This window comes from Helianthus annuus, chromosome 9 (genome assembly GCF_002127325.2).
Source record: "Helianthus annuus cultivar XRQ/B chromosome 9, HanXRQr2.0-SUNRISE, whole genome shotgun sequence".
NCBI classification, from domain to species: domain Eukaryota; kingdom Viridiplantae; phylum Streptophyta; class Magnoliopsida; order Asterales; family Asteraceae; genus Helianthus; species Helianthus annuus.
The window spans coordinates 44,275,797-44,293,073 of record NC_035441.2 but is presented as its reverse complement, the minus strand read 5'-3'; the positions used below and the strand labels follow the sequence as shown (position 1 = coordinate 44,293,073).

General features: G+C 40.3%; 1 protein-coding gene and 1 non-coding gene across 2 annotated transcripts; one reads left to right on the top strand and one right to left on the bottom strand.

Annotated features, from left to right (window-relative positions):
* Positions 1–10,299: 10,299 nt before the first annotated feature.
* Positions 10,300–10,406, bottom strand: LOC118482377. Its single transcript, XR_004868418.1, has one exon. It is a non-coding gene; the product is annotated as a small nucleolar RNA R71 (small nucleolar RNA).
* A 1,267-nt stretch (positions 10,407–11,673) lies between these two features.
* LOC118481712 lies at positions 11,674–13,063 on the top strand. Its single transcript, XM_035976921.1, has 3 exons — positions 11,674–12,229; positions 12,356–12,717; positions 13,058–13,063. Exons 1-3 carry the CDS (start codon positions 11,674–11,676, stop codon positions 13,061–13,063), a joined length of 924 nt encoding a protein of 307 aa, XP_035832814.1.
* The last annotated feature ends 4,214 nt before the right edge of the window (positions 13,064–17,277 follow it).

Genomic DNA, 17,277 nt, shown 5'->3' with positions numbered 1-17,277 from the left:
GAACTAGCGGGAGTAATTCAAACAACAATGGCAACAACAATCCGCCTCATGGTTATACTAAGTCATTAAGGCATACCATGATTCAATTGGATATCTTTAGCAAGTTTGCTAAAGCCATTTGTATATTCTAACGTATGTGCAGGGTGCACCTACAAGCAGTTCCTAGACTGCAAGCCTATCAACTTTGATGGCACCGGAGGTGCTGTTGCTTTTGTTCGATGGTCCGAGAAGACAGAATCTGTTCTCCGAATGAGCAAATGCGCTCCAGATCAGCAAGTTACTTACATCTCTGGGCTATTCTTGGACGGAGCCCTGTCTTGGTGGAACTTACAAGTTCAAACACTTGGTGAAGCCGCTGCATACGCAATGACATGGAACGAGCTGAAAGAGCTCATGCGAAGAAAGTATTGCTCTCGCACTGAAATTCAAAGGTTGGAGACTGAATTTTGGCACTTGAAGATGGAAGGCTCCAATATCGCGGATTATGTTCAAAGGTTTCACGACTTGTCACATGTGGTACCTTATATGGTTACACCAGAATTCAAGCGGATTGAGCGCTTCATTTGGGGTTTAGCTCCTCAAATCATACGTATGGTAACCACTTCAAAACTGGCAACAATCACTGAGGCAATTGATCTGAGCGTGGCTCTTACTGAGGAGGCTATCCGCCTAAACAAGTTTTCTGATGCTGAGCAAAAGAAGAAGGAGACTCATGTAGAGTTGTCCGGGGGTAACAAAAGAAAGTTCTCGAACTTCAAACAAGGCACAAGCAGTGATGGCAAGAAAGGAGCACCAAGCGCACCAGTCCAAGCTACAGCTGGTACTGGAAAGAAAGGAAAGGGATATATGGGTACACATCCCAAGTGTAACACCTGCCAGCGTCACCATTCTAGCCGGTGTGGGTCAAAAGTATGCGAAGGTTGTGGAAAATCTGGTCACTCACAGGAAACTTGCTGGGCCACAGTTGGCCGGGTAGGCCAAGGAGGACTTGGAAATAGAAACAATAATCGTGGTGGTATTGGGAATCGCCCACAAGGGAACAATGGAGGAAATGGGAATCGAGGGAACAATGTGAATCAGGCTGGTAATGCGAACCGAAACAACAACAATCAAGCTGGAAATGGAGGTGGAAACGGGCAAAGACCAGGTTGCTTTAACTGTGGTGACATTGGACACTATAAGAGGAACTGCCCAGAATTGAACCAAGCCCGGGGAAGAGTTTTCAATATCGAAGCGAGGGAAGCGCGCCAGGATCCCAATGTGTTACTGGTACGTTCCCTGTAAACCAACGCTTTGCATCCGTTTTATTTAATACTGGTGCCAATTATAGCTTCGTATCGTTAGAGTTTAAGAATATGCTTGGTTTAGCCGCTAGTAAATTAGATATCCCGTACTCAATCGAATTGGCTAATGGAAAGTTAGTAGAAGCCAATGAAGTGGTCAGAGGTTGTGTAATCGAGTTGGGAGAACATGAGTTTGCTTTGGATCTACTACCAGTCCAGCTGGGGAGCTTCGACATGGTAGTAGGAATGGATTGGTTATCGAGTAACAAGGCTGAGATAGTTTGTCACGAAAAGGTCGTTCGCATCCCAACCGAAGATGGTGAAACAATAGTAGTTCATGGGGAAAAGCGTGATACGCCTTTAAGAATCATCAGCTACCTGAAAGCGCGAAAGTGTTTACAAAAGGGATGTGCTGCCTTCCTGGCACACATCGTGGACAAGAAAGCTGCTGAGCCGAAAATCGAAGACATCCCTATCGTGAGGGAATATCCGGAAGTCTTCCCAGAGGACTTTCCAGGATTTCCACCCCAAAGGCAAGTGGAATTTCACATTGACTTAGTTCCAGGCGCCGCACCTGTAGCTAGGGCACCTTATAGACTTGCACCGTAAGAGATGCAGGAATTGTCGACACAACTTCAAGAGTTGTTAGACAAGGGATTCATCAGACCAAGCTTCTCACCTTGGGGAGCTCCGGTTTTATTTGTCAAGGAGAAGGATGGTAGTTTTCAAATGTGCATCGACTACCGGGAGTTGAATAAGCTAACGGTCAGGAATAGATACCCTCTGCCAAGAATTGATGATTTATTCGATCAGCTCCAAGGTTCAAGCTTTAATTCAAAGATCGATTTGCGATCAGGATACCATCAATTATAGATACAAGAGGAAAGTATCCCGAAGACAGCCTTTAGGACTCGTTATGGACACTACGAGTTCCTAGTTATGCCGTTTGGGTTGACAAACGAACCTGCAGTTTTTATGGATTTGATGAATAGAGTTTGTAAGCCGTATTTGGACAAGTTCGTGATTGTGTTTAGCGATGATATTCTGATTTATTCAAAGACGAAGAACGAACACGAACAACATTTAAGAGCCATTCTGGAGTTGCTGAAAAAGGAACAGTTGTATGCCAAATTCTCGAAGTGCGAGTTTTGGCTACGTGAAGTCCAATTTCTTGGACATGTGGTAAATGGAGATGGGATTCATGTGGAACCCACCAAGATTGAAGTGATCAACAGTTGGGAGACCCCAAAGACGCCAACCGAGATTCGACAATTCTTGGGTTTGGCTGGCTACTATCGAAGATTCATTGAGGATTTTTCAAAAATCGCTCAGCCACTGACACTCCTCACGCAGAAAGATAAGAAGTTTGATTGGGGAATCAAACAGGAAGAAGCGTTCCAGCTATTGAAAGATAAACTTTGTAATGCGCCAATCTTAGCACTACCGGAAGGTACTGACGATTTTGTGGTATACTGTGACGCCTCGCGTCAAGGCATGGGTTGCGTGTTGATGCAACGCCAGAAAGTTATAGGTTACGCGTCACGCCAATTGAAGGTACATGAAAAGAATTATACCACACATGATTTGGAGCTAGGCGCAGTGGTATTTGCTTTAAAGATCTGGAGACACTACCTATATGGTACGAAATGTACAATTTTTACAGATCATAAGAGCCTACAACACATATTCGACCAGAAGGAGTTGAATATGAGACAAAGACGATGGGTTGAGTTGTTGAACGACTACGACTGCGAAATTAAGTATCATCCAGGGAAGGCGAATGTGGTCGCCGATGCCCTAAGTCGAAAAGAACGGATCAAGCCCATAAGGGTTAGGGCTTTGGAGATGATTATCCAAACAGATCTTTCTCTGCGTATTCGTGCCGCGTAGAAAGAAGCACTTAAGGAAAGAAACATTGAAGAAGAATATCTCCGTGGGATGGAGAAGCAATTAGTGCCAAACGAGGAAGGAACATTATGTTTTATGAAAAGGATTTGGGTTCCTCTGTTTGGTGGTTTGAGAAAAGTTATTTTTGATGAAGCTCACAAATCGCGGTACTCTATCCATCCAGGAGCGGATAAGATGTACCAGGATCTTAAAGATTATTATTGGTGGCATAGGATGAAAGGCGACGTTGATGTTTACGTGAGTAAGTGTTTAACGTGTGCTAAGGTTAAAGCAGAATACCAGAAGCCTTTGGGACTTCTGCAACAACCAGAGATTCCCAAATGGAAGTGGGAACAAATCTCAATGGATTTTATTACAAAGTTGCCTAGAACGCCAAGGGGTCATGACACTATTTGGGTAATAGTGGACCGATTAACGAAATCTGCGCACTTCTTACCTATCAGAGAGAAGGATAACACGAGCAAATTAGCTGAAATTTACATGAGAGAAATCGTTACACGCCATGGAGTGCCTCTCTCAATCATCTCTGATACAGACGGAAGGTTCGTATCAAGGATTTGGCAATCCTTCCAAGAAGCTTTTGGCTCACAATTGAATCTGAGCACTACGTTTCACCCACAGACCGACGGACAAAGCGAATGAACGATACAGACATTGCAAGATATGCTGAGAGCATGTGTCATGGATTTGGGCGGTTGCTGGGATAAGCATTTACCATTGGTCGAATTTTCATACAACAACAGCTACCACACCAGTATTGGTGCCGCGCCATTTGAAGCTCTATATGGACGCAAGTGCAGGTCACCGCTTTGTTGGTCTGATGCGGCCAATAGACAATTGGTTGGTCCTGATACGGTCCAGGAAACCACAGATAAAATCGCACAGATCCGAGATCGCATCAAGGTGGCTCGTGATCGACAAAAATGTTACGCGGACCGAAGAAGGAAACCTCTAGAGTTTGAGGTAGGCGATATGGTTTTGTTGAAAGTATCACCCTGGAAGGGTGTGGCACGCTTCGGGAAGCGTGGAAAGTTGAACCCGCGGTATATTGGTCCATTCAAGATTCTAAAAAGAATTGGGTTAGTTGCATACAAGTTGGATCTACCTGCCGAATTGAATAGTGTTCACGATACATTTCATGTATCAAATTTAAAGAAAAGTCCAACGCAAGATACTGTTGTCATTCCCACAGACGAGATTCATATTGATGACACGCTCCACTTTGTCGAAGAACCGGTCGAGGTTACAGACTGGAAAGTGAACAAAATCCGTCGGAGCATTGTCAAGCTCGTCAAGGTACGTTGGAACGCAAGGCACGGTCCTGAATACACCTGGGAGCATGAGGACCGAATGAAAGAAAAGTACCCCTACTTATTTCCCAAAAACCCTGCAACTACAAGCAGAACTTAAAATTTCGGGACGAAATTTTTCTAACGGGGGGAGAATGTGACAACCCTCACCAAACCAGGTATCCGTACGACTTAATTAATATTTAATTACTGCTTAAATACTGTGCTTGCTTACATTGTGAATAAACCGCTACATGAATTCTGATACGTACACTTACATGCATCATACTTTATTTACTTGTCACTCCATTATTTACATATAGAACTTTAGTGACAAACTTGATGCACAAAAGCACAGTAGCACAATGAACAGATAACCCATTAAACATGCTGATATAGCCAGCATTAGGCAGACACTGCCTCTAAGGCCTGTATGAGCCGAGAATAGTTTACTACACTAGTAGAGAGTGTAGGGAAATGAGGGTTGTAGAACTGCGTCACTAGGTGATAGTTATAGTGACCGGATGTGCCTAAAACATGTTTTAAACACAAAATTCTGCACGTTAACCCAAAATTCAGCATTTTAGCAAACTAGTAAAGTGCAAAAACATGGGAAAATAATACTAGACACTTTCCAAAGTGTCGGGAATTCCTTACGTCACTAAAAATAATAATAAAGACACTTTAAAGCTTTATTAAGCACTTTAACGGATCAGTGTCCAACCGAACAACCGGACTTTACCCGGAACATAAAAGTATTGTCATTGACACTATTTTTCTTTTTCTGAGCTAGTTAGGGTCCCCGAATACCCTAACACCCGTTATAAATTACAATACACTATTACACTAATCTTGTAACTAATTAGTCACCAACTAATCCAACTAGATCACTTATCTATCAAGTTCAAAATAAACCAAATGCCTACCCCATCCCCAACCGATCGGATTTCCCCTAGGAACACACACCCTCCATAAACTTTTTGATTATTTTAATCAAGTGTGTTCCATATCAAGATGGCATTTTACCTCATGGTTAATAGTGGAGGATGGACTATTTAATTACGTGCAAGATCACAATTCATTTACATCAACACTTTGTAAAAAAAAATTGATTTCTCTCTCCCTCTCTTGGACTTACGGCCGAAGACATAGGCCACACCACCACCACCTTTCAATTTCATTCAAGGCATTCTACTTATATACAAGTGTGAAGGGTCACATACGAGGAAGCCCGGTGCTTGCGGATTGCCAAGGACCTCTCTACGGCGCTTTTAACCACTCGTTTTTCGACTAGTTTCTTCCCTAGCCTCGAGCTAGTAGTAAGTGACTCTAAACGCCTTCTTGATCTATTCTAAAGTTGTTAGTAAGAATTTTGTCGGTTGAAAACCATGAACATACAAGATCAAAGTCGAAAAGTCTACTTAAATGATGAACAAGATGGTTAATAGATGAACAATGGTGTAAAACTTTTGAAACTAGTTTTGTTATGGTTATTTATTGTTGTTGATTGCTAGTATGGGAATGGATCGTCATCAAACCGCGCTAGATCATGTTCATGAAACATGAACTAGCCAGATGTTAAGTCGTAAAGTTATTAGATGACGAACCCTTTCAAACATAAACATGAACTTGTGTAAAAACAATTTTTCTTATAAAATGGAGTTCTAAACTAGTAGATCTAAGGATCTACAAGTGGTATTTTTGAAAAACCAAGTGTAAGGTGAAATCATATTTTTAAAGCCGGATCTTTCCTCAATAAAGGTGATTTTTGTGAACACATAAGTGTGTAGGCACTTGTGTAACAAAAAAGTTTTAACGAAGAATTATTTTTGTAATTTTTGACAAGAAGTTGTAAAGATGTATCTTCTTTAAAAACAAGATTCTCAAGAAACCGATTTCATAAAAAGATCTACTAAAAATATGGGGAAAGTTACTACATATCTTACACAAACCACAAGTTCATGTGTTTTGCGATTTATATCTATTTTGACTATTTTGATGATGAAACATTGTTGGTTAATGTTGGAAACATTGTTGATTGAATCTTTAAAAGAAAATGATACGCTTTAAAAGCGTGGCCACCTCCAGTTACAGGGGAAACTCTGGCAAAATTTTTCCAAAAATCTAACACTTGTAAATATTTTTTATCACAAGTGTTATGAATATAATTTTTAACTTGTTTTCCCAAATAACTTTCGCCACGATTTTTGTTACAAAATAAGCAAGTGTCGGAGGTGGGATTTTCACAAAATAAAACTTGATAAATATATATTTATTATATATTTTCTAGAATAAAACTTGTGAGACTTTTATGATTATTTTGTGAACTACGTAAATATTATTTTTAGGGTAAAAATAATATTACTGAATACTCATGGCTCTAAAATAATACGAACGCGTCATCATATTTAAGTTACACCGGTATTATTAATACCACCCGAACCTTACAACGTAACTTACGTATTTTCAGAAAATACTCATAAGTGTGTATTTTGACAAGGATATTAATTTTGGAAAAATTATACGGAATAAAATATAATATTTTTGGGAAAATATTTATATTTTGGAGTTAGAATTAAAATATATTTTAAGTGAGACTTAATAATATATTTCGAAGTTATACAAACGCACATGTATTAAAACCCCCCTCCTTGGGAAGGAATGTATTTACCAAACAACTACGAAGTGTAAACACGAAATAGTTGCCTAACTATTCCCCAAAGACATTAAACCATAAACTAAGGCACGACCGTCCGTCTAATAGAAGTTAGTACGTGTAGGTCGTCGCACAGCAGATTTTCTGGGAGATACTTTTTAGAGACGCACTTCAGTGAGTTCATGTCCCCCTTTTTCTCTTAACTGTTTTCAGTTTTCTAAAACTGCGGGGGTGAAATACATGTTACTATGATTACGAGTACTTTTACACATGGTATGATTAGCGTAAGGAGGGTTACTACTTAGATCATGTGAGTGGGTAGGCGTGAACTGAAGGCCATTAATCCTCAGAGTAAGACTGAGGGACAGTAGCGGTAGATCTATCTGGGTGTAGCGAGCCCAGCCCCAGGCCCATCAGAACGGACCTTTGGGTGACTTTGTACCCGACGCAAAAATCTGCTAGGTTTGAGTCTTCCTACTGCACATCACACATATCAATGGTCTTGCAAACCATTGGTGATCTCTTTATTTCCTTATTTGCTACATACCAAGGATTTTTATACATACACAGGTTTTACATACTCACTACACATGAACTCGCTCAACATTTTTGTTGATTTTTTCCAACTTACATGTATTTCAGGGAACTAAGGATTTTGGCACGGTATGCTACGCTTCCGCGCTGCGTCAAAGTTATGGGATCATCCACGTTTAGGGATTGCGACTTTTACCTGGACGAGTCGCAAGTCTTAAACGGTGTTTATTTTAAGTTTGTGGTTGTGTCTTAAGAACAATGTTTTCATTTGGCAGGTTGTAATATCCGTTGCATGTGTCAACGCCTTACGACAATGTTGTGGTATTTTGTTTTGAAGACTTTAATCAATGGATGATCTGCATGGTCTTAAATTCATATAGCTTGGTTGTGATTAAGCTATGGTATTAAGAAGTCACACCAAATTAACCCACGCTTCCGCAAAGCCAGGGTGTGACAATAACTAGTTTCTTATGTTGAAGGTGAAAACCTTATCATTTGTCCATAGTGTCTTGGCGTTATTTTACTGTCTATATAAAATAAAAGATTTACAGCATTCATATCTCTACGGTCTATATAGAGATATGTTGGCTACCTGTTCGGGGGTTAAGGGAATGGTTTGGTAAGGTTATTGCCTTGTTCAGTGTATAGATCTTGCAAGGACCTGGGTCAAGCTTATTAGGACCTCCTTCAATACCCACTGGTATTGGATGGCGAGGGTGCGAATGGCTTGATCCCCTCATATGTAAACTACTATTAATACATTAACCCGACTATTTGAGATTGTATCCCTGCTGACTCAAACCACTTAGCCGAGGGTAATGTCACCTTCAAAAGGGGGGCCTACCACATTACGCATTAATAACTTAATTAATTATCTTTCAATATTTCGACCCTTTAGGATTGTATCCTTACTGACTCAAACTACTGGGTTGAGGGTAACGTCACCTTCAAAAGAGGGGCCTACTACTATAACTAAGATAATCTCCTAAAAAGTGCAAAAGTGCGGAAATCATCAAAGGTTACACTAAAGACGAGTCGGATCCAAGTGATTCATCTTGTCTATCTGTTTTTATTTTATTTTTATTTTCAACGTTTTTATTTTTTATTTTCATGTTTAAAACTTTTTCTAAAATTTTGATTTGATTAGACGTTGATCATAAATCAGTATTAAAAGCTCTTGTGTCCTTGGATGACCTTGGTATCTTACCAACACTATACTACTCTCACGATGGGTGCACTTGTCCATATGTGTGTTTAGTGTTAGTAAAATATCGAGGGGTAAGGATAGTGTAAAAAGGGCCTAAAGTATGAGAATTGTATTATAACACTATATATAATATTATATAACACCATATAAACACTGTATAACAATATGTAACACCATATAATACCATATAACACTATGTAACACTATATAACATTATATAACAAATATAACACTATACATCTATCATAGACATGCTATCAGACAAACTATAGTGTTATATTTGTTATATAATGTTATATAGTGTTATATAGTATTATATGTTGTTACATATTGTTATACGGTGTTTATATGGTGTTATATAGTATTATATATAGTGTTATAATACACTTCTCACACTTCTCACACTTTGGGCACTTTTTATAGGATCCTCTACCAAATATCGTGTTTTATAAATTTAAAACTTGACTAAAGTGTTAAAAAGGGCTTAAAAATATAACTTATATCACGCTACACACGCATCAAGTTTTTGGCGCCGTTGCTGGGGACACAAGGATTTTAAGAAAGTTAGGAATCAGCGGTCAAATTGTTTTTCTTATTTTCCTGTTTTTTAGGATTTTTCTAGATTTTCCAGTTTCTGCAGTGCTCAGCACGGGGCCGTGCCTAGTCGGACACGGGTCGTGCCCAACATCATTACTGGTAGTTTTTTATTTTCCGAGTTACAGAGAGTTGAGCACGGGCCGTGTTGGTGCAGCACGGGGCCGTGTTGAACTCCCCAGTAACAGGGATCCGGAAAAAATCACTGTAACTCCGACCACGGGGGCGTGTTCAGCTGAGCACGGGGCCTTGGTGAAACTTCTAACCAACAATCTTTTCTGTTTTTATCGCAGGACTTGTAACCCAGGCTCCACACCTGAACCTCCTACGCAGTGCATGAGCCACAGTTCCAATAAAGACATAAAAGAGCCTCTAGACGAACCCAAACGCTTTCTAAGAAAAAGACTTAAAGCTAAAAATCAAGAGAAAGTTTCGGGGGACCCACTTCCAATGGCGGATCAACGTACTCTAATGGATTACCTACGGCCTACGGTAGGTAATCTCGGCGCCGCTATCAATGCACCAAATATCGATGCCAACAACTTCGAACTTCGGCCACATTTGATACAAATGCTCCAAAACTCCGCAACTTTCCACGGGCTTGCGGACGAAGATCCCCATTTACATATTACCAACTTTTTGGAAATATGTGATACTTTTCGGATCAACGAAGCATCTAATGATGCCATCCGCCTCCGAATGTTCCCATTTTCACTAAAAGACCGAACTAAGGCTTGGCTTAACACCCTCCCAGTTGGATCGGTAAACACCTGGGATGAACTAGCCCAAAAGTTTTCGTATAAGTATTTCCCTCCTTCTTAAACGGCTAAATTAATGACTGAAATTAATACATACTCATAAGAGGACGGGGAATCCTTATATGAAACTTGGGAAAGGTTCAAGGAGCTACTAAGAAAGTGTCCTCATCATGGTATTGCGGTATGGCAACAAGTATCCACTTTCTATAATGGGTTGTTGCCACACACAAGACAAACACTTGACTCTAGCTTCGGGGGACTTCTAGGTAATCGTCGCCTAAATGAAATTTATAATCAAATAGATGAAATTGATCAAAATTATTTTTAGTGGCACACTCCCCGAGGCACAAAATCTTTTGCTCCGGGCGCCAATAAGGTTGACGAGAGCACCTCTTTGCAAGCCCAAATCAAGGCCCTTTCTTCAAAAATCAAAAAGTTAGAAATGGTAAAAACGGTCTCGGTTATGGCTTGTGAAGGGTGTGGTGGACCACATGAAAATTGGAGTTGTATGAAAGAAATGGATAATCAAACAGAAACGGTAAACTACATTGATAATAGACCTGGGCCGTTAGGTCCGCCAGCGGGTACCTACAACCAAGGATGGCGTAACCACCCTAACATTGGTTGGAGAGAAACCGACAATAGTAGTAACCAACAAAATCAAAACCAGCGAACAAACTTTCAACAACCAAAAAACGAGTCACAAAATTTCTCTCAACAACAACAAGGGGACGAAAGAGGCTTGAAGATACTATCTCTCGCCTCATCTCCGACACCGAAAAGAAAAACTCGGATCGATTTCAACAAATGGAATCGAACTTTAGAAATCAACAAGCTAGTATTCAAAACATTGAAAAACAACTAAATCAACTAGCTCAAAATTTCTCCGAGAGACCACAAGGCGCATTACCCAGCAATACCGAAACTAACCCAAAGGCGCAAGTACATCTCATCACATTGAGAAACCGTACCGTATGTCCCGAGGAGTCTTCGCTACCTCCAACTGAAAAGAGCCCGTCCAAACAAACCGCAACTTCATCAACGCCCCGACAAGAGACGGCTCCTCCACCAAATCAAGAGCCTACCAAGAATCCCCCGGTACCGTACCCTGGTCGGTTACTTCGCCAAAAGACCAATGAGCAATTTACAAAATTCATAAATTTACTAAAACAATTGCATGTTAATATTCCATTTATAGAAGTCCTAACCCAAATGCCTAAATATTCAAAATTTATGAGTGACTTTCTCACTCACAAAAGGAAAACTGAATCAATGGAATTATTTAATTTAAGCGAAGAATGCTCCGCCTTGCTACTCAACAAACTCCCATAAAAGAATTCATTTATAGAAGTCCTAACCCAAGGCGGTTATTAATAGAATCAAGGAAGAATTCATCCAGTTAAGACAAAAGGGTGAAGCAATCGATAAAATCACGGGCATCTTTATGGATAAGCTGAGATTTTGTGACGGGTTAGTCACCACTGAAGAGAAAAAGATATATTATTATTACAACATGTTGAGTGCTGAATACCGGGAGTTCACGACTCCATCAAAGTATGAAACCCTCACAGAGATCATTAACACCGCCCGGGAGCGGGAGATCGAGTTAAAGAGGCAAATTGAGAGGGGCGAACGAAGGGCGCAGGATGTGAATCCGAGCCCTACAAAGAAAGCTCGAACTGTTGAATCAGGAAAGAAGGCGGATGTGAATGGTGGGTCACCAAATTGCAAAGTGTGTAGAAAAGGGCACAAGGGTGAGTGCCGCTTCAAAGACAAGCCGTGTCCTATATGTGGGAAGACGGGGCACACGACATCTTTATGCCCGGGTAAAGTCTCCGTTTGTTACAAATGCTATCAACCCTGCCACCAAAAGTCTGAATGCCCAGACTTAGTTGGAAAGAAAGAAGTTAAAGAATATCCAACAGAAGCTTCGAAGGCGAAGGCCAGGTCCTTCCAACTTACAACGGCTGAAGCGAAAACAGAACCCGATGTGGTCTCAGGTATATTCGCAATAAACTCGATTCCTGCACGTGTATTATTTGATACGGGTGCGAATAAATCCTTTATTTCACATGGATTTATTCGACATCCTTCATTTGTATTGACGAAATTATCTGTGCCCTTAGAAGTTGAAATAGGGGACAACAGAAGTTTTATAGTTTGTGATGTTTGTCGAGGATGCAAATTAAGCATCGATGATGAGGAATACTTGATAGATTTAATCCCAATGTCGATGGGGGAGTTTCAAGTAGTTGTTGGGATGGATTGGCTATCTCAGCACCACGCTAAGGTCGTGTGTTTTCGTAAGGAGATAAAGTTAACATCTCCGAGTGGAAAACACGTCACCATCTATGGCGAAAAAGGCGGTAATCCTATAATATTCTCGATGTTGAAAGCTTACAAGCTCATGAAGCATGGATGTAAGGCGTTTATGATATACGTGAATGAGCCCGAGAAAGAGTCACTGAAGATAGGAGACGTACCGGTGGTACGCGACTTTGAAGATGTGTTTCCGGAAGATCTACCGGGGATACCGCCTGAGCGGGAGGTAGAGTTCGGAATCGAATTGGTTCCAGGCGCGAAACCCGTAGCAAAAGCACTATACCGACTTGCACCATCGGAACTACAAGAATTAACGTCGCAGATTCAAGACTTGCTCGATAAAGGATTCATAAGGCCGAGTGGCGCACCACGGAGGCATATGACTGACTTTGGGTCTATCCAAGGACCCTTATAAACGTGGCGCACCATGGAGGCATTCCGCGGAACTATCCTTAGTTTTAGTTTAGATTAAATTTTATGCTTTCTAGTTTAGTTTTAATTTTCAGGAATAAAATACACTCGGGATGATGGAGGTTACTAAGGGAAACTTGAACCCATACCCCATGCACAAAAACAGAGCCTCCCGACATTTTTTCTTCATTACAGCAAGTTCAGCACGGGGCCGTGCTCAGCCCACACGGCCCGTGTGACAACTCGGAATTCTGAACCTATCTTTGTGTAACGTTTATGAGCATGACACGACCATATGAACTTGATTGACTAAGTGGATGATTATGTGATATGTGTTTTAATGAATGTATACATGATATGTTATGTGTATGTATATATATGTTACATGAACTCAAACCACACAACATGAACGAAACGTACAAGACTCACCCAATCGCACAAGCTCAATCGGGTTACACTCCTTGCATCCGAACCTAGGGCAGCCCAAATTGGGTTCGGCCCACTTCATTATACGTGTATACACACAACCTTAGGAGGTTGTTTCTCATTTGTTGCAAAATATCACAACACACACAAAACCCTAGCACTCTTTCTCCCTCACGAAACCGACGGCAAGCATTCCCTTGGCAGTCGAAGATCTTGTCTTTCAGTTGGATCTCTCTCCCTTGGCTTGATTCTAATCGGTTAGTACTTTAATGATAAATTCCATGATGATTGTTGATCGATTTAGGCTGGTCAAAATATGTGAATGCAACTTATGATCTAGACTTAGAATCGGATGTATAGATGTATATATATAATCGGCTGTGATGTGATTATGTGGTTAATCGGCTGTTATGGTTAGTAATTCTTGCTATATATGTGATTCGAGTGATGTGTTATCATGTTGTAAGATGTGAATGATTATGTATGTGTTGAATCGGATTGTATGAAAATAATCTAAAGCAATAATAGATATAAATCGGCCACCATATCCTATATTCGGATTGTTTGTATGATGATGATAAGCTAGAACCGACTTGGATAAATTAATTGACTTGTTCGGATGTAAGTTAATGATTCATGATGCCTACTAATATGTTTTAATGTTATGATTACTGTTCTTGTTGATTGGATTATGATTAGGGTGCATATGCAATTTAAGGATAAGAACCATATTTGATCGAATAAAGGAATGGTTGAAATCGGTGATTGTGTTAATTGATAGAATGTAAACATGGAAACTGTTGAATGTTATGTAACTAATTGGCATGATTCAAGGAATTAGTTGTTTGATCGCACAAATGGATCTGGTTGTTACGAGAAGTCTAATCGCACAAGACTTCTTGATTGTACAAGAAGTCAGTTCGCACAAGGAAGTCCTCTCGCACAAGCTGTTCTAGTCGCACAAGTCCGGATGGGCTTGTGTGAATCGCACAAGAAAAGGCCCAGTCGTTTTATCTGTTGGGCTTGAGTACTGTCTGGGGCGCAGACCTGCTTTCAGTCGCACAAGTGGATCCAGTCGCACAAGTGCAGCCTGGTCGCACAAGGCTCACTATTGACGCATCACGCTTTTGGGCCAAACCTGTCTGGGCCGAGTGTTATTATTGGGCCGCACATACCCATGGCACAGCCCAAAGACCCATCGCACAAAGAACACTGATCGCACAAGATTATATGAATTTCATGAATCGCACAAGTTGATTGCCTATTTGTATGTTTGGATCTACCATCTGAGTCGCACAAGTTTTAACATTATATACATACTTGACTGTTAACGTGCAATACGTGTTTGCCATGATCTATACGTGTTTATTTGTGTGATTCATACGTGCATTACTTGAACACCAAACCTGACTTGTATGGTAACCCTGTTAGGACGTGGTTGACCACCTTTAGTTCAAGAACTCTTTCCTTTGTGTATCTGCCGAGCAACCCAAGGTGAGTTCACACAGCCAAGGCATGGGGTTCCCAGGGTGGGAATGGGATTGGATGATTAATTCGTGCGTACATAGTTAACAGAACCTAATGATATAGTCCTCAGGGTGAGGATGGTAAATGATAAGATACGGCTAGACTAGTATACCTACTTGAACTGATCTTCGCACACACGCCAAGGGTTGGCTGCGATAATTATGACTGATCTTCGCATACATGCTTCGGGGAGGCTGCGAACTATAGAGACTAAATCTTTGCAAGTAATGCCAGGGTGGCCGCGATACAAATATACATAGTCTAGGATATTTGGGAGTATTAACCCAAATCTTCGCATACATGCCGAAAGGGCCCGCGATGGAAACCAATACTATACATGAACAATGAACGAACATAATACGACTCATACAAATACTATTACTGAACTTACTTTCTGTGAACTCGCTCAACTAGTTGTTGACTCTCTGCTGCATGCCTTGCAGGACCTTAGGTACATTATGGAGCTTGCACAGGGAGGAGCAGGTCGTTGTGGGATACGGATCGTGAACGATATTTGAACTTACAGCTTATTTTGGGTTTTCATTATTATGCTTCCGCTACTTAAACAATGTTTGGTTATGAACATCAGTCATGTCACGATGAATTACATTTTCTACTTTTTCACTTAAATACTATGTTTGATATGATTGATGGCTTGATCCTGGTCATGTCACGCCTCCAAGCGGTGGTACTCCGCGTGTGGGAATTTGGGGGTGTGACAGCCCGTGCTCAATGGTCTGCAGAAAATGCCCATTTTAGGTAACTGGACACGGGGCCATGTTCACTGAACACGCCCCCGTGCCCAGCCTTCTGTTAAGCAATGATACTGGCAATCTGAACAAGGGGCCATGCCTGGATCAACGTGTCCAGACGCCCAGTAACATAAAATTTTGTTTTTAAACATCTTTTTACACATTCAATCAACCTAAAAACTTATTTTTGGGACACCTTGAGGACAATATGTAATTTAAGTGTGGGGGGGTGCTAAAACCTTGAATTTTGTAAGTCCTAATAACAAGCCTTACACAAAACTCTATTGGAACCGCTAATTACCCCAAATATTTTTCAAAAACTTTTCATTTTTTTACTTGTCTTGGTTTAAATTGGGAATAACAAGTTCTAAAAAGGTTATATTTTTACAAATTTACAACCGATAGCGTCGTGATAAAAAGAACCAACATAAAAAAGTTATGAAACGGCATGACAAATCTAGTTAAAATTTGATTATATATACTTGACCACATTAAAAACCCATTCCCACAAAAAGTGAGTTTTGAGCCTTTATTGAGCATAAAAGCATACATCTTTAAATTAAATGCTCATCTTTCGTTTCTCGTGTGAATAGCCGCTTTGTTTCTTACGACTCTAGAACTTGCCAAGACGATACATTCCCGGTCCTTACCAACTTAAAACCAAGTAAGTAAATGATGGAGGCATTAGGACTAACCCCTTTTTCTTCAACACCATTATTTTCAATATTTTTATCACCTACCCAAAATTCCCCTAGTTAACCCCTTTGAGCCTAAACCTTTTCATTTCTAAAACCCACAAAACAAACACCCTTTACCCACCAAAACCTTTTTCTATTTTTTAACCCTTTATTTTAGTAAAAAGCTCGGTTTTCATGTGACATTCCTTATCAAAAAAAAAAGAAGTCTATCAATAAACAAACAAGTTCCTCAAAAGAAGCTTTGTTTAAAAATGCTTTATTTGAAAACAAAAAGTTTTACGATGACCGACGCTTTTTACGCTTTTCACCCTTTTTACTATCTAGTAACCCAAAACCACCTACCTTTAACCCAAGCCTAACCCTTCCCCAAGTCCTCTTGATATTTACAAAGGTGTATAGTTAAAAAGGTGGAGGACTGATTGCTTGGCAAGCATATGGTAGACGTAAGTTCCTTGCCGGTCTCGAGTGTTTCACAAAAATACATCTTCGACTGAGTGTTGAGTGATCTCCCGGGAGATATCTGAACTTGTATATAAATGGAATTTTAAAAAGGCATGTTATACGCAAATAAGCAATTTCTCTTATGAAATGTTCTAAATAAATCATAACGAATAGGATTGTAAATAAGATAAAAATAAAGCCTAATAAAGATCTTGGATTCCTGACACTCAAGTCAAGCCCAAAAACTTCTCTTCTACCCATTCCATTTGGGAGTGTAAGCCACATTATTAAGAGTTTTGCTTGAGGACAAGCAAAGATTCAAGTGTGGGGGTATTTGATGTGTGTAAAATGTAACATATAAACTACATCAAATGAGGCATAAAACTAATTCTTTTTTAGTACTAATGTTGGAAAAAGTGTGCTTTTGCCTTCCTTTTGTATTTTCAGGATTAAATGAGCGTAAATGAACAA